The sequence below is a fragment of the Vigna unguiculata genome, chromosome 7 (assembly GCF_004118075.2).
Source record: "Vigna unguiculata cultivar IT97K-499-35 chromosome 7, ASM411807v1, whole genome shotgun sequence".
NCBI classification, from domain to species: Eukaryota; Viridiplantae; Streptophyta; class Magnoliopsida; order Fabales; family Fabaceae; genus Vigna; species Vigna unguiculata.
Window position 1 is genome coordinate 36,280,299 of NC_040285.1, and position 17,797 is coordinate 36,298,095.

General features: G+C 29.2%; 1 protein-coding gene across 1 annotated transcript; it reads right to left on the bottom strand.

The window, feature by feature from the left end:
- LOC114191794 (linoleate 9S-lipoxygenase 5-like) lies at positions 1-6,380 on the bottom strand. Its single transcript, XM_028081188.1, has 10 exons — positions 6,105-6,380; positions 5,685-5,917; positions 5,162-5,457; positions 2,658-2,895; positions 2,228-2,566; positions 2,066-2,151; positions 1,808-1,915; positions 1,409-1,713; positions 1,073-1,336; positions 1-914 (listed from the first exon to the last, which is right to left on the bottom strand). The coding sequence occupies exons 2-10, from the start codon at positions 5,857-5,859 to the stop codon at positions 146-148; spliced, it is 2,580 nt and encodes an 859-aa protein (XP_027936989.1). The 5' UTR covers positions 5,860-5,917; positions 6,105-6,380; the 3' UTR covers positions 1-145.
- Positions 6,381-17,797: the final 11,417 nt, after the last annotated feature.

Genomic DNA, 17,797 nt, shown 5'->3' on the forward strand with positions numbered 1-17,797 from the left:
TTTCAAAGCATATAAAACGTTTATAATTTGAATACAAACAATATTATAAGTTATACACATTCTAGTCTTGACATAAAAAGCAATCACGATAAGCTATGCAAATTGTTTACACATGGCTTGAAAGAGAATTAAATGAGAAGGTGTATTAGATGGATATACTGTTGGGGATTCCCTTCCCAGTGAGTCCACCCTCCTTCGAATAATCTGAGGTGTTGGGATAGAGAAGCGTGTAAGGCATCTTCACCGGCCCGTTTCTGTTCTTCAATTTCTTGTTCTTGTTCCTTTCCATGATATTGTTTTCGATTTCCAACAACTTCTGTCTGAACCTCTCGAATGCTGCCAATGCTTCAGCATCTGAAGTCCATTCAGGGTTTTCACATTGTCCAAGGTAAACCTCTTCACTAGAGTGTCTGGACAGAACTTCAATGAGTGAGACACCAAGGAGGGTTTGGAACTGGGCAGTGATTGTTTTGAGGAATGCCAAGTCAGGGTCTGACTTCAGCTCCTCGTACTCCGGTGTTCCTGGCTCCGGCATGAACCTACGACTCACTGTTGGACGGTTGGGGAGGTAGCCAGCAAAAGGGTATTGTCCAAAATTCACAGCTGCATGGAAAGCAGAAGCCAACCATATGATGATGGCGCACGATTGAATCAACTCCTCTTTGGTCATCATCTCTGACCACCACTTCCTATCTTTTAAGTCTCCATGACCCTCATTACGTATTTCTTTCCACCAATTCTGTAGTTCGTAGTCACCCTCAACCATCTCATTAGATGTGTAATAGACGTTACAATACTCAGTCACCCAAGTTTCAATTGCATCCCAAATTTCTAGCCCATCCACGGCAAACGGATAATCCTCTATCACAAGCCTAAGTCCATGGCGACAACTTGAATCAGGAACTGCCATTCCCCTGAAATTTAGTCAAACACAAATTTAGTATGCTACCAATGTTCTTGTGGAGATAAATCTTAACAGATGTTAATACACTCAATAATTTGTTACCAACATTATCTTAACAAATTAGACTAAAATGAATACTCCATGAAGTCATTTTCTAACTCCACTAACCTCTTGAGAAGATCAGCAGGAAGTGCCTGGTCGGTGAACACCCAACTTTTGTATATAATGGCCGACATTTCCAAGGCAAATTTACCAGGGAAAACTGTTTTCTCAAGCACCCCTCCGGCATTGATGAGTGTGTGTCGAGCCAAGGCATTTATATGCATTGTGTCCCTGAAATGTGGCTTCAAGAGCTTGTGTATTGGATGAAGAATGCTTAGTTGTCTATGTGTGGCTATTATGAATGGTTCAATTACTGCATGAGTGCATAACCTGCCCAATAAGAAACAGAGTTAAGTTTGAAACACTTTGGTTACTATTGAGATTTCTTTTGAGATGTCATACCAGTGGCTAACCAATTGATGATATCCTGAATCGTTGACGGCTGCATAAGCTTTTGCCAACTGCCACACCGAAGCCGATACTCCTTCTTGTGCCGGAGTAAAAACTTTGCTCACAGCTCCGTATTGTTCCCCCTGTGGATGAGGTAAACTTAACTCTATAGCCAGTGGCTTTAGTGTACCATCATCTTGTAGAAACAATAGCGTTCTAGAGGCATAGGTCTTTGTGTTGGTAGAGTTTATTCGACTTATGTATGGCATCAATGCATCGTGATGATCTAATATAAATAACCTCATTTTTTGAATTGCCTGCAAAATAAAGATGTTTGGTTGTTTTTACATATAATTTAAACACATCATAGTTCAAAAGGGTTGGCATAAAAAAGTGATACACAATTAGTACCTCATCTATTGTGAGACCGTCCAAACTATTTTCTATGTGTGCTTCCCTGATGGAGCTAGTTTGATCTCCATAGAGTTTGGGATCTAACTTGCTGGCTGGGGGAAATTCCTGCACGAGGCATTTAGAATTGAAGTTTCACACAGCAATTTATTCCGGCCTTAATAACATTTTTTTTTTGTTGCAAAGTTTACTAAGACGAAACTTTAAATTTTATCGAAAAACAATTCTTAATGAAACTGCAATTGTTGTAAATAGTACTTGGAGACGACGAATAATGACAGGGTTAACCCCTGCAAGCATTTCCCTTCCAAATTCATCATCCGTCCTCCATGCAGTTTTGCTTGCTGCAATTACACAAACATTAATGTGGATAACATCATACAGATGAGTCCATCCAGACCAAGTGAAGTAAAAGTATACCTTTGATCACATCGGGCACAGGGAATTTAAGGAATCTCTCGCCATCATTCCTGATAAGTTCTCTCACTATCTCGTAAGGAACGAGTTCTCGAAGTTTACACGCAATAGGTCCACTTGGCATCTTGATACTTCCCTCGTAAATACTAAATACATCTTCAAAAGTGTCAAACTCATTAATAGTTTTGTCACACAAAGATTTAATCTCTGGAAGCAAAACCTGGGCAACTGATTTCAGTGCGTAGGCTAGAAAATCTGAAAACTTGACGTGGCCAAATTGTTCATCCCTCGGCACATAAACGTTTAGATTTAGCAGATGCAATCTTGACTCGGTTTTGGGGTCTGTAAAATTGACACATTCATGAATAGAAGTAAAATTGATTATAATCATATGGCAGTTTAATATAAGTCAGTCTATTGTTTTGTCGGTAACCTGTTTTGGTATGTGGACGACCAGTCCTCCCTCTGCGTGGATATGGAAACTTTGATCCTCCAAGAACTGGGCGTTCATAGTGAGGACCGTCATCTGGAGTTCCCAAATCATTGTAGCATGCATAGTCATATACTCTGTCCCACTCATTAAGCTTTCCCACACCTTTTCCTCGAAGGACTTCTAGTTCTTGTTCTCTCAACTTACGCAGTGGCCCAGGTGTTTCACATGGAAGATAAACCTGAATCACAATACCAGAATCAATGTTTCAACTTTCCAATACCTTCATGATTTAGTGTTCAGACATATATAATATCATCAAAATTATGTTACACGAAAGAGTTATGTTAAGATGTAAACTGCGATTTAAAACATTCGATTACTCCTGTAAACCACCGACAACAATGGTCACGTTCAAGCTCCAATCATGTCTGCCAACAGTGTCCGTGCTTCCTTGTTTTTTGTCTAACTGTACTTTCTTATTTTACGTTTCATTATTTTTTTCATCTTTTTCTCTTTTTTATTGTAGTGATATTATTTCATTTCTCTTCCTTCGTGATGTGTAACTGCTAATGTTTTGTTGGATTGCAGAGGTTTCTAACTCCAACCGTAGAAGGAACGTTTTTGTTGCTCACAGGTTTTGATTACAGAAAGAAATCCAACAAAAGGCTCTCTCTCGTGATGTAACATTCAGAATTATTTTATTTGTTTTAAGAGTTATGATAAGTTAACAAATTTTTTTGACAAAGTTTCCTATTCAGGTAAAAAAACATTATTTTATTATTTTATTTTAATTAAAAAATAAAAATTTAATCTGTTTTAATTCTATTTTTAGAAACTTTGTTAAATTTGTCAAAAGTTTTTTTGTCAAGAGGTAATTTTCCTTGTTTTAATCATTTCATAACTTGTACCTGGCCGATTTTGAAAATAGTCAATGAGAGTGGGTTGGGGATGTTTACAATAGCATTTTATTGTTAAGGAAGAAAATTGGGTTGGGAATATTGAAAAATAGCATTTGTTTTTTATTATCTAGTTGAACTATTTTATCCTTATTAAATAGTATATTTATTGAATACGTACATAATTTATTATCTAGTTGAATTATTTTATCCTTATTAAATAGTATATTTACTATTACGTACATAATTCTATTTTCAAATAATAAATTGCAAACATAAAATTTGGTTTTTAATAAATCCACTTTTAAATTAAATAAAATCAATTTTATTTAAAAAAAAATTCCAAACACATGCAAACAATTTTAATTGGCAATCGACAGATAAATAAAAAATTACAAAGTTTAGCCTAAATGGATTACGAAATTGGACAAATATATTTTAATTTTTATGTAAAAAGTGTTTAGATTTGTCATACTTTGAATAAAAATATTGAAGGAATATATTAAACTTAAAAACATCATTTGAACTAAGGAATTTTTATTGAATATTTTGACTTTTTATGCTTATACCACTATTAATAAATGTTAGATAAGAGAATGGTCCGTTGAAAACCCAAATTAATATAAAATCTATTTAAGCAAATAAATACAAATTTTAAAAATGAGTTAATTTAGCAAATGTTTGAAATAAAGTTGGAAGATTTCAAATTATTTTTACTGTAAATATAAAAATATTTCTTCAGAATTTTTAATCTAAAAATAATTATTTAAATATCTGTTATCCTTAATATTTCATTATTTTAGTTTTTACTAACTATACGTACAAAGAGTCAAAATAAAATCATCAGAATACTCTTTAAATAAAACTGAATCAGATTCACAAATAGTTTAATGATTAAGATTAAGTGTAAATTAAATAACTAAAAATAAAAAATATCTTGAAAAATATTAATGCAAGAATCATTTTATAAAGAAGATCAAAATTTTAATTTGAACCTTATAAAGGGGAAACAGTATAAAACATGAATAAAGTATCATGGACTACATTCTATTCCTGGATTTGTGTTCCTATTCCTAACAACCAACCTCGGAGAATATTTTTCAATCACGTCAAGAGTAAGTTTCTCTTGACGGTATTGACAAAAGAGATGTTTAATGGGGATATGGTTATCGTAATATTTTTTTAACACGTGAATGGTTTCTGATATTTTTTTTTAATAATTTTTAATATTTTAGATAAAATTTAAATTTCCAATTAACATTATTAAATATTCATCGAAATCATTGTTGATAAAACTTCGCATAAAATAAACGTGGAAAATAAGTTTTTGGGTAAAACATGCATGCATGCATCACAGTGTAAATGCTTTTCACAATGTAAAAGGTGAGTCCATGAGGAAATAAAGAAAAATATAAAAATAAAGAAAATAAGTTTATATATTTATAATTTTATTTTTAATAAAATATACGTTTTCTTAAACCAATCAACCCATCAATTATTTGTTCCTCTTCTTTTCCTCCCTGGTCTCTATCAAACAGAAACAAACGATGCTTTTTCTATTGTAGTGATATTGAAGAAGGAAGAAGTGGTGGAATGGAACGAGGTTACCTTATTGGAAAAGAAGACACGATCATGGGTATAACGATGAGCAGGGTAGACCCACGAATTACAGACAAAATTAACAGGATCATGTCCAGGAATGCCTTCGATGGTCACTGTCTTAAGGTAGAACTGACTCTTGTGATGGTTTCTGATTATGAAAGCTCCAGGAACACCCATCTTCTCATGATCCCAATCGAATGTAACCCAAAATTCTGCGTCAGATGCTGATGTCAGACAAGAAATGGTGGAAACCCACTTCTCTAAATATGCCACCTTCCCCTGCTTCCCTTGCAGCCCCTTAGCTACACAACACAAAACACAGAGAAAAAATAGTGTCAAATTATACAAGAAGCAAAAATCTTGAAAACTTCTTGGTGTTTCTTTTTGCAGTTGACTCGTATGCGAATGGGTTGAGTTCACTCAGACCCTTTGCTTTCTTGTGTGTGTACTCTTGTACTTGTGGTGATTAAAGAATGAAACTTTTTTGTGTGCAAGCATTGTGTTAGAAGAGTTTTATTGCAAAGATGACCTGGGTCAGGAGAAGTAGCACTGACGAGCTGAATAGAGACACCCTTGCCCAGTAACTCGTGAACTCGATCAAGAACGTTGGCTTTGATGTCATGGAAATCCAACAAACCCTTCTTCATCAAAACCACTCTCCCTTTTACCCTCTTGCTTATCTCCTCCATCTCCTTAACCTCCATTATTCTTCTTGCTCTCTCTCTCAACTCTCAAACACACAATCTTTCTCCACACCAAAAACTGCACAATATAAATATAAATTATACCACTATTCTGACAGTAATAATAACAATTTAGTAAAATAAATTAATAATATTGGTATAGTAATAATATAAATTATGCTACTATTGCATTAATAATGAACACTTGACTCTATTGTAAAGAGAAAAGAAAAAAGAAAAAAAGAGATGAAAGCTTAGATCCATACATTACGCATAGACACAGGCACACATGTGACCTCAGTTTTGCCGGCTATGAGGAATTGGCACTGGTTTGGTTGAAGCTATGAGGAAACTGTGGTATTGATCAGAGTTAGGTTATTGAGGTGGTGTTTGGAATAAAATGAAGAGGAAGAGAATGAAAATATAAAGAAGCCTTCTTGGCAGTTGGGCCCACATGGAGTTTTCATCATTGTCTCTTGACCAATTCATAATCAAGGCATCTGATTCCACCATGCCAAGCCAACTATGCCATAAACAACTTCCTTCCCAAATTCCCTGTTTTATCACTAATTTATACTCCAAATTTTAATTTTCGGATTTTAGTTCTTATAGTGATTTTGGTTTCCTGATTTTTTTTATAATTCTACCCTTTAGTTTTATATAAATATATTTTAATTCATTAAATGTTTAAATTTTATTTTAAATGGATATGCTAAATTTACGTTCGCCTGTGCAGAAATGAATAATCGAAATAATGTTTGATATTGAAAATCAAACTAAAACGACGAAAAACATAAAGCTGAAACTGTAAATTAAAAAAAAAAACATAAAATAAAAATTAAATTTGCCCATGTTAATATTACATCCACACGTAAATTAAATCTTATATTTTTTTTTGTGTAAAATATTCTAAAAAGCATCTTCTTATTCTGTATTTTTGTTGAACTTAGTTCCTATGCTTTTAAATTTATAAGTTAGTTTTCGATTTACAGAAATTTAAATTGAATATAAAATTTAAATATGAAAATAACTAAATTTTTCGTATTTTAAAAATTCAGACACTATTAATTTAAAAATTTGAAAATAAAATTTGAAAAAAAATGTAACTGTTTTTTTTTTTTTAATTTAACACACACTAAGAAATGGGATAAGATAGTGCTTGGTGAGGGTGACATGCTGTTTTTTTTTTTTATATAAACTTAACTATCTAAAATATATGAAAACAAATACCTCTGAAAGTTACCCTTATATCCATATCTAATTTTATGACATTTGTCCAATTTTTTAGTTTTTTTGTCATTCTTGTCTTTTAACTTTTTTAACCTTTGCGCTTCCCTTCCCGCTCATCTTTTTTAACTTTTAGGTTTTTAATTTTACAAATTTCAAAGTTCTTTCGTCTTCTCTCCCTCCTACACACCCTTTCGTCCTCTCTCCCTCATAAACACCCTTTCTGCTCCTCCTCCCTCCTAAAAAACTCTTTCTGCTCCTCCTCCATTTTTTCGGTTCCAAGAAAAAAAACGAGGTTTTTTGTCATTCTTCTCTTTTGACCCTTTTAACTCTTCCCACTCAGTTACAGATCCATCTTTTGGGATTCTGGCTTACGAGGAATTTAAATCTTTCGTTGTCTCCTCCCTCCTAAACTCCCTGCTCCTCCATTTTTTGGTTCCGAGATTCAACTTTTGTTTTTTTCCAGATTCAACTATTGAAATTTTTGAGTTATTTTTTTAGAACTTTTGTTTTTTTTTCCCAGATTCAACCGTTAAAATTTTTGTGTTAATTTTTTGCGAACTTTTGGTTTTGAATTTTGCAGGTTTGGAGAAAAAAGACTTGGAGGTAAGGATTTAAGGTGGTTTGTAAAAGGGAATTAAAAAAGATTCAATTTTTAGTCTTTTTTTTTTATTTGTATGCTTCAAATGCTTCTCATCTTTTCCTTTTTCTAAACTTTTGTAGTCATTGTTGACAAAGGGGATTGTTGAAGTAAATATTTTGTTTCTGTTGATGAGAATTTTTGTAAGGTGATTTTTTTTTTTGGTAAAATCTTGGTGGTGATTTCAAGTGAAATGTTGCAGCAATTCAAATAAACACCTCCACATATAGGTTTTGTTCTTCCTGGTAAGCTTGATTTTATTTTTAGGTTTTATAGGTTTTGTTTCTTTATTTGATTTTATTTCATGGTTCATTGGGTTTTTTTTTAGAAGTTCTACATATCAAGGAAAATTGTGATATCGAGGACGAAGACAAGAACAGGTGTTGGCTCCAAACATGTTATTGGTTGTTTTCTAAATTTTAATCAATATTATGTTTTACGAGTTCCTCATGTCATGGTTTTATTCCCTTTTAAAGAAAGTTGAAGAAAGGTTAAATCTTTAATGCAATTTTGCGTTAATTTTTTTGAGAACTTTTTATTTTGAATTTTTTAGGTTTGGAGAAACAAGGATTGGAGGCAAGGATTTAAGGTAGTTTGCAAAAGAGGATTAAAAAAATTTGATTTTTAGTCTTTTTTTTATGCTTCAAATGCTTCTCATTTTTTCTTTTTCTGAACTTTTGTAGTCGCTATTAACAGAGGGGATGTCGAAGTAAATTTTCTTTTTGTTGATGGGAATTTTTGTAAGGTTCTTTTTTTGTTGTGAAATGTTGTTGATGATTTCAAGTGAAATGTTGCAACAATTCAAATAAACACCTGCACATATAGGATATGCATGGAGTCCAAAGGATGACAACATCCACATGTGGGTCTACATAGTAAGCAACTTCCTCGTGCATATGTTGAAGGCCTGATCCATTTAGATAGTTTAACTTAATCCTTTTAAATTAATGCTTCAATTATTAATTGATCCTTATTGTTATCTTATAAAAGCTTGATCCTTATTGAGGCTACAAAATTGGTTGCAAAGCTTGATGAAAAGGAAAGAAATAGTTTACCAATGCTTAGACAAGTTGATTTCATTGATGGGGTCCTCCATGCAGGTCTCCGTAACTGTTGGCTTTTTTATTTATTTTGTTGATGAATATATTATTGGGTAATATTTCAATAATGTGTTGCTTTTGCTCCAGGGTTTCTTTGGGATGAATAGGTTTAGTTAGAGCAGATGGAGTAAAGTCCAGTGTGAGATGATACTGACGTTTCTTATCATTTGCTGATTATTTCTAGCCAAGTATTTTTTTTTGTTGGAGAATGTGAGGAACTTTGTGTCTTTCAATGAAGGACAAACATTGTTTAACCTTGGCTTCACTTTTTGAGATGAGTTATCAGCTAAAATTACTACAACTTTTTTCCTTAACTGCAACTAAAATTAGAGTAATTTATGTAGATATCATATTGTTAACTAACGGAAAGATTTTATGAGTTTTGTAATTGAATCAATTTTCATGTTAACTACCGGAAGATCAAAAAGCTAGAGGAAAAACTAGAAAAGGTAGAGAAGCAAGTCATAGTTCATTGCAACGAGACATCTAATTCTTTTGTTTCTACTTTGTATGTTAGGATTCATCCAAAATTGAAGCCCTTATGAAAGAGGGTGAGGAATCCACTTATTTGATACCAAAACTTGAGAACAATATTCCAAAACTGCAAAAGTTATTGTTTGATGAGGAGAAGATCTTAGATGAAATCACAAAGAGTTCCAAAGGTGGACTTTTATCATTTTTATTAATTTATTTCCAATATAGTGTTGTCTATTAATAAAAATATAGTGTTGTTTAATCATAATTTTTTTCTGAACAGTTTGGAAGCCTTCCATAACTTCTCTCCCTATTTTGCCTTACTATTTTCTCAGGCTACCAATGATATGGACAAAATGAATGAATTAGTTAAAGAAATGATATACATTTCAAGAATTGGACGAGAGAAAACTATAACTTTCATTTATATTCTTGTCCCTCTTCTCTTTTTCTATTGTTGAAGAAATTGAATTGTAGATTTGAGAATTATTTAGTATAAACCACTAATATGATTTAATTTGACAATGCTAAAAATTTTCATGTTGTTTCTCTAAAAGGTAGAAGACATTAGAATATTGAGCAAGGAAGATATAATTTCCTTAAGTGATTCTTTTAGCCGTGGTTTTTGTGATTACATTTATAGAAAAAACAGAATACTTGCAAGGACATAAGAATAAGATAAAGATGGCAGCAAGGAATATTAGAAATTGCCATAAATTGCCATGAAACAAATACATAAAACTTCATAAATTTTAGATTTCGATAGTAAAAACAACTTTGCTCATATGCTTAAATGTAAATGAATTTTGTAAGTTATTGCTCGTCAGCAAAATTAAGTGTTCGGTTTGTTTTAGTTATTTCTTTTTCATTAAAAATCACTTTTGCTTTACATAAAAAAGACATTTATAATTTTATTTTAGAATGTTTTATATAAGTTTTTCAAAAATAAATCTGAATCACAAAAGACCAGATTACTAATTATTTTGAATAGTTTGCAAAAAAAAAGGTGATAAGTTTTCTTTCAAATTAAAACTATATTTTATAATTTTATAATTGTAATAAAAGTAACTTTTACCTTTTATATATTCTCTAAAGTATTAATTATTGTTTATATACATATATCCTTAAAATTGTTTTTTTAAAGTTCTAAATTTCTAAGTAACCTTTATATATATATATATATATATATATATATATATATATATATATATATATATATATATATATTGTGAAGAAAATTCTAAAAACAAAATTAATTATTTGTTGAATATTAAAAACAAAATTAATTACTATAATACTTTCATATTTGTTATATTATGTTTAACTTTTATTATACATTCAATGTCAATGTTGATAACAACATCTGCATGTATTTTTGTTTAAAACTTTTAACATCAATTTCAAGTTTCTCTAACTTTTTTTTAATAGGGACCATATCATCTCAAAATATATTTGTATTTCTCTATTTTTTTAGGTTGATTATTCATGTGTGTACAATATTTTGCACAAGACCAAAGTTCACAATATACCTATATTTTATTTTAACAATTATAAGTACATATATATATATATATATATATTTTTTTTTATTTTAATATAACATATAACTAACAACTCTAATCATAAAACATGTATATTGTACCAAACAATTAATTGAGAGTCAATGTGTGATAACAATATCTTTTATTATTAGTATTAGTAGTCTTATTAACAATTTTAGTATTTATTTTATACGGGACCAAAATTCACAACAACAAATTTTAACTTTATAATATTATTATTCTTTTGTATATTAATTATTATATCAATTTTATAATATAACACAAATAGTCATATACAAATACAAAATAAAAAAATATAAAATATAGACGCGTGCGTAGGCACGGGTATCATGGTAGTTGCTATGAATACAATTCGCACGCAAGATTATTTTTAGGTTGAATATTGATACATTTACTAAACCTACCTACCATTGATAAAATAACAGGCCTATTACCATTAACCCCTTCTAAGCACCAGGTCAAGGTCAATCGTAACATATTACTGATTAACATAATGTACACTAAGACAATAAAAAACATATTATATATCTAACCAAATTTAACAAATTTGACTTAATTTAAAATTTCAATTACTGATATATAAAAAAATAATTAATAAATTAAAACAATGTAATTTTGTTGTTCAAAATTTACAATTTTATTATAATTGTACTATATGACTAGTCAGTTTCTGACGATTTGGCATAAAATAAAATTTACATAACCATTCAGTACCTTAGTATTTGGCGTTGCTGGAAAACAGTATTCTATAGGGTCACTTGATAACTGGAAAACATGTACTACTCTTGCACTCTCAACCCACATCACCTGACCGAAAAATCAATCAATGTTTAATATAACTAATTAGGGATTATACACAAAGGAAGTGTAAATTGTGATTAAACTATTATGGGGTATTTCTTAATTATCCCAAGGATAAAAGAAATGCTATAAATAGAAAAATACTCAAGGTAAAGGAAATAAGTTTTTTTAAAGAGAGATTATCATGTTTAAGACAAATCATTCATACAATACTAACTTAAACATCAAAATATTTCTATACATGTTTTCACCAGAGACCAACAATTGAGGTTGTCGATTAAAGATAAATACTAAAAGATTAAAAATATTGGTCTTCCTTAAGACTTTGTTCGTTTATACATATTTACTATAAACGCAATTGGGAGAGCGAGTGACACTTATGTTCGTTTCTACATATTATTGTTGATGTGTTGCGATGAATTTGGGGGAGAGATCCAAATTTTCATCCCTCTTGGTTGAACATATTTGAAGAGAAACATCTTGCATTTACTAAATTATAACATTTACCTTTTCTTTATATTCCTCGCTTTACTTAGTATGGGTAGTACAAAAGATTACGGAATCCAAAAGGGAATGTTTGAAGAGTAGTGTGTATTGCAAAGTTGATAATCCATAGGGTATGTTATCATTAGAAGGGATCCAATCCCATATTTGTTAGAATCGATCCATGTGTGTAAATTGGAGAGGGATTTGATCCCATTTTTATGCAGATTCGATTCCCATTGTTTCGAAACATTATTAAAATATATTATAAAAAAATATTCTTTTATTAATTTTCATAATTTATTTTTTCAATTTTAATAGTAAAAAATATCAAAATAATTATAATTTATACAAATACTAATTTATATTACTTATTATAGAAAGAGTAATATGGTAATCTATCTATTATTTCTATTAAAATATTCTTTTTTAATTTGTGACATCACTCAAATCACTCAGAAAATCTCACAAATTTTACTTCTAAATCTACTTACTATGACTTCTAAATACCTTAAAAAAGTTAACACACAATTCACTCCTAAATCCACTCAAACTCATTTACTCCCTTTTCCTCGTATATATCTACTTAAGTGAACACCAGTCTAAGTTAAATACCAAACATCAAAAAAAATATTACTTAAGATAATTAATATCAAAATAAAATTGCAGAAAGTTAATAGTACAGGAATTTTATATATATATATATATATATATATATATATATATATATATATATATATATATATATATATATATATATATATATATATGTGTGTGTGTGTGTATAGTGACAATAATATCATTTTGTTTGATTGTTGAAAGCAGTATTTTAGTAAAATATGTTGGCAATAAACTAATTTGTGAGGTAACGACACTAGTTATCATACAAGGTCCACTGACGCCATTAGATATGCTGAAGATTGCCCTACAAATATTTATATGCACATAAGAAGAAAATCAATCTAAACATAACTTTAATAGGTATTTAAGTGGAAGATACTTTTATAATTTCCTTATTAATAAAATTATATTTTAATATATCTTAGTAACAATCGATCAGTTTTGTCTTTACCTAACGACAATCAACACTTTTTTAGTGTCAACTAAAATTCAACTTTCACTTTTAATTATATCAAAGTTAATTTTATCTCCCTTTTAAAAAATGAGAAATTTAATAAATTTCAAATAAAATTATAATATGGAAATATAAAAACGAAAGCAATAAAATTTATCATTTCTAAAATGTTATATGTTTATTAAAAAAATTATGTCAAAAATATAATTTACGTTTGTTAAATGAATTGTATGTTTATTAAATATCATGTTATGTATTGTCAATGTAAATAGATTACATAGTTAATTAATTAAAAATCACACTACTATGACCTTTAAAAGTCATTATTATAAACATTTTTAAACTTGAAAAATCTTTTATATTAAATGTGAAGACTATTTTCGAAAAAACATTTCTTTATTTAAAGCGTGATATTTGACAAACTTCTAACAATAAAAATGTTCACCTTGGACATAACAGCTGAGAGGCTTATATTAAATGCACATGAGTTTATCTCTTTTGCAGACCTCTTGTAAAACTGTTTTCAAATCTCTCAATTATTTTGAAGATAGATTCAATTTGTATTTTTTGTTGTATAAACCTTGTTTTGTTGTACTCATGGTTTTAGCCAATTAAAAATCGTTTTTGGTGAGCTAAAACAGAATCTAAACTCTAAATCCTAAGATATTATTTTAGTATACTGAATTATTAAATAAGAGTTTTTAACAATTTTAGTCCATCAAATCTGTGTTATTAAAGACATCAATTTTTTTTAGAAAAGCTTGATTTATTCTTCAATTTTAACATAGAAAATAGAAACAAATAGATCAAATCTCTATGACCAAAATTTTGATAGTAAGTTTTACTTCTTTTTTTCTTAATATCTTAAATTTTATATTCTCCATTCTAAATGTAATTTTTGTATGGTAAATATTTGGTTTTTGAAGTAGGTTTCCTAATAATAAGTTAGAACTTCACAAATTCTTCTATGATTTTATGGTTCGACAGTGGTAAAACAATAAATCCAATAAAATATCAAACTTTACCAAGAAAATTCTGGTCTATAATTCTAATTCTAATAATATGTTGAGAATGAATTTAGATTTGCATCACTTATATATTATAAATTGATTTTAAATTATGGTCATTATTGTTAATTATTGTTACTAAATTTCATTTTAATATTTTCTAAACAAATCAAATAACACAAATAAAATTGTTATACAGAGAAATATTAATGATCGAAGAACAATTTTGAATTTAATTTTAAATTTTCATATATTTTTTATTTAGACATATAATATAGAATTTATTTTTTAAAAGAGTAATTTTTTAAAATTTATACATTGGTATAATTTATTTAAATTTAATTTTTAGAAAGATAAATTTACTTACTTTAATGTGTAGTTTTATCTGAGTTGTATTTTGAAATCATTTTTTTATTTATATTTAAAAACTTTTTTAAAACAATTTAATTCAAATTTTAAAAATAAAATAAAAAAGTAATCGTAAATATGTATACATACCCATAAATATAACAAAAGAAAAAATAGAGCGATTTTTTTTTTTTTTTGGACAAAACGGAGCTTACCAATATCTATCTATGTTTGATGTACCTTCTTTTCTTGTTGAGTATGGAAGGTATCAACGTGAAACGGAAAAAACGTTAAAGGAAAAAAAAGTTATATGAACAGAGTAGTTTGAGGTCAGCATCACCGTCAATTCCAGCATCCAAGAAGACCACAACCTTTTCCATTCAAAAAGTCTTGTGTACATATATATGTTGCCACATGCTTGGCTATTATCATAATGCAAACAAATAATAACTGAAAAATATAACTGGAAATTATGACAATAGTTTTCCAGATACATACATTATTTCATTCTTCAAAAGGATATTGAAAGATACCAAGTCACGCCTGAATGCATCTGAAACAAAGATTTTATGAAATTCAATTAACAATAAATTATGATGTTTTAACAAGTGAATTGCTAATAAAAATGAAAGAAACGGAAGAATAAGCTTTTTGCCTTCTTTTTTTTTCTAAAAAAAAAAAGGAAATAAATGAAAAGGTGTGTGAAAGAATGTGTTTGGTTGCAAGGAATTTACACAAAAATCAGCAAAGGTATTATGGGACAGGAATTTCTTCACACACCAGTGTAGAAAGCCAGAAAAAAAAAAAGTATTGGTAAGGTTTGTGCCCTACCCTTTTATTCCCTCGCGCATCTCATGACTCCTTATTTTTTACCCTTCCCCCTACTTTCATTTGAAAGTGTTTTTATGACCAACCCAACTTAAGGGGGACACGTTCTAATTTACGGGTCATTGAATTGATTATGGTTGGATTATGTTCATTCAAAACATAACCATTTGTCTCAATATAATTATCCCATGATAAATTGTTTGAAAAAGTAATATGTAAGGTCTAAATAAAATAGTTTTAGAAAATAATGTGTAAGATATGAGATTTCGAAAACATAATTTTTATAAAAATAAAGAAAAAATATATGTAAATAATTATAGGTCTTTATTTTATCTAAGATTATATGGTAATATTAGTATTGTGATGTTCACATATATATGGAGAATTAGCAATGTGAATCTTATGTCAAGGTCATAAGAGTCTCTCTCCCTCCTTGTTAATTAAGGATTTACCCTCTTTTATTATTCTTTATTAATGTTTGTAAAAGAGAGATGTTGTTGATACATTATTTGATATTTAAAACTTTCTAAAAAAACTTAGTTGGATTTCTCAAAGTAGAAAGAGAAACAATTTGGATAGTAAGCACGTTACATTCAACTAAAGAAAATTAATTATGATGCCTAAATCAATTGAGAATTAGTTAAAATATGCAAAATATATCGGTGTGAGATGGGATTACATGTTGAAGTATAGTTTCTATATTAGATGTGTAAATGGTTGGATGAGATGTGAATTATTGGTGTAAAAACATTAAATGTGGAGTACAATATTGTGGCAAATGACACATGGGTCAGCCTAGTCGGTGCTTGTTAAGTTCCTTTTGAGTTTCCAAATAAGAAGTCGAAAAGCAATTCGGTCCTAAAGTCTTCTTTCAAGTCGATTATGATTAGGGTTAATGTATATTTGACTCATTAAAATATTGTAATTAATTCTTAGAAATAATATTTGAGCTTGAGTCAAAAATAGAGTCAAGTCGTTTCAAATTGACTCGGACCAAAGGTTGATACTAAAGAATCAGACCAAGCTGGACAAAAGACCAAGGCTGACCGACTAGGTGTAAGACCCACGTTACACTAGGCCAAAAGTTGAAATGGGTTGTCCTAGATCAATAATCGAGACGAGCCGAAACAGTTTGGACAAACAGCCAAAAAAGGCTCAGTCATGGTCATGGTGATAGAAGAGATGGACCAGTTTAGACCAATGGACAAGACAAACAAGCCTAGACCCATAATTAAGACAGGTCGATCCAAGCCGACAATTGAGACATATTGAACCTCCTCGACACCTAAGACAAGTTAGTCTGGTTTCACAACCTAGACAGATTGGTCCAGACTCACGATCAAAACGAACCTATCAAATCCACGATTGAGATTGGTGAACTTGAACTTATGTCATAACAAGATTTGTCTAAAGTTAGACATTATTTTTAAATTTTTTTTCTATACATTTATATATTTTATTTTTAAAACTTTATACTTAACTATTACGTTATATATAAAAGTGTGTGTGCGCAAGGGAGATTTATTATGTTATATTAAAACTAATACATTTTATAAAATATATATTATATAATGGATCACATATAATAAATGGATAAAATTAATAAAATAAAAGATATTGTTATTTTCTTAAAAAGCAAATATTTTTCTATTTTCATTTTATTTCAAATAAATTATTTCTATTTTAGTTCTGTCTCATTTATTTTAGGTTAAATTATACTTTTAGTCCCCATTTTCGTAGCAAAATTTGAATTTGATCCCTCAATTGTTTTTTATCTCAATCTGGTCCCTATTTTGGAAAATTTGACCCAATCAAGTCCTTTCCGTTAGTGGTGGAGTAACGTGTTGGGGTGCCACGTGTCAGCTTCTGGATTTTTTGAATTTTTATTTTATTTTTTTGAATTTTTGGAATTTTTTGAATTTCTTTAAAAATTTTTAAAAAATTAAAATTTTGCCACGTGTCAAGTTAACATCGTGCCACATGGCAGTGACAATGCCACGTGTCACTATTTGGGAGGTGTTATTTTCTCATTCTCAATTTGGTCCCTGTATTTTATTTTTTATCTCAATTTAGTCCCAATTTTTGTAAAAATTATGCAATTTCGTCCCTCTCCAAATTGAAACAAAAATTATAAAATATTATACAAATATTTTTATTAAATTTATTTTTTTTATTCAAATTGATATTTTTATTATATATTTTCAATAAAACCAAGTTTCTTTAAGTTTGTTTCACATTAAATTTTACTTAAAATTGTTTTCAAATTTTAAATTTGTTTGTTTTTTATTGTTACATAAACTAGTTAATTTTTCTTAAGTTATATAATTGTTATTTTTATATTAACTAAAACATTTGTACAGAAATTATTGAATTTTACACATTTTAAAAATATGCAATTATTTAAAATATAAATT

What these genes read in the sequence shown, in the direction of transcription:
- LOC114191794 (XM_028081188.1), bottom strand. Translation starts at nt 5,859, where the DNA reads ATGGAGGTTAAGGAGATGGAGGAGATAAGCAAGAGGGTAAAAGGGAGA. An exon ending in TGTGCCCGATGTGATCAAAG is followed by an intron (nt 2,152 to 2,227) that starts GTATACTTTTAC and finishes GTGTAATTGCAG; the next exon opens with CAAGCAAAACTGCATGGAGG. An exon ending in ACGGTCTCACAATAGATGAG is followed by an intron (nt 1,714 to 1,807) that starts GTACTAATTGTG and finishes TTTATTTTGCAG; the next exon opens with GCAATTCAAAAAATGAGGTT.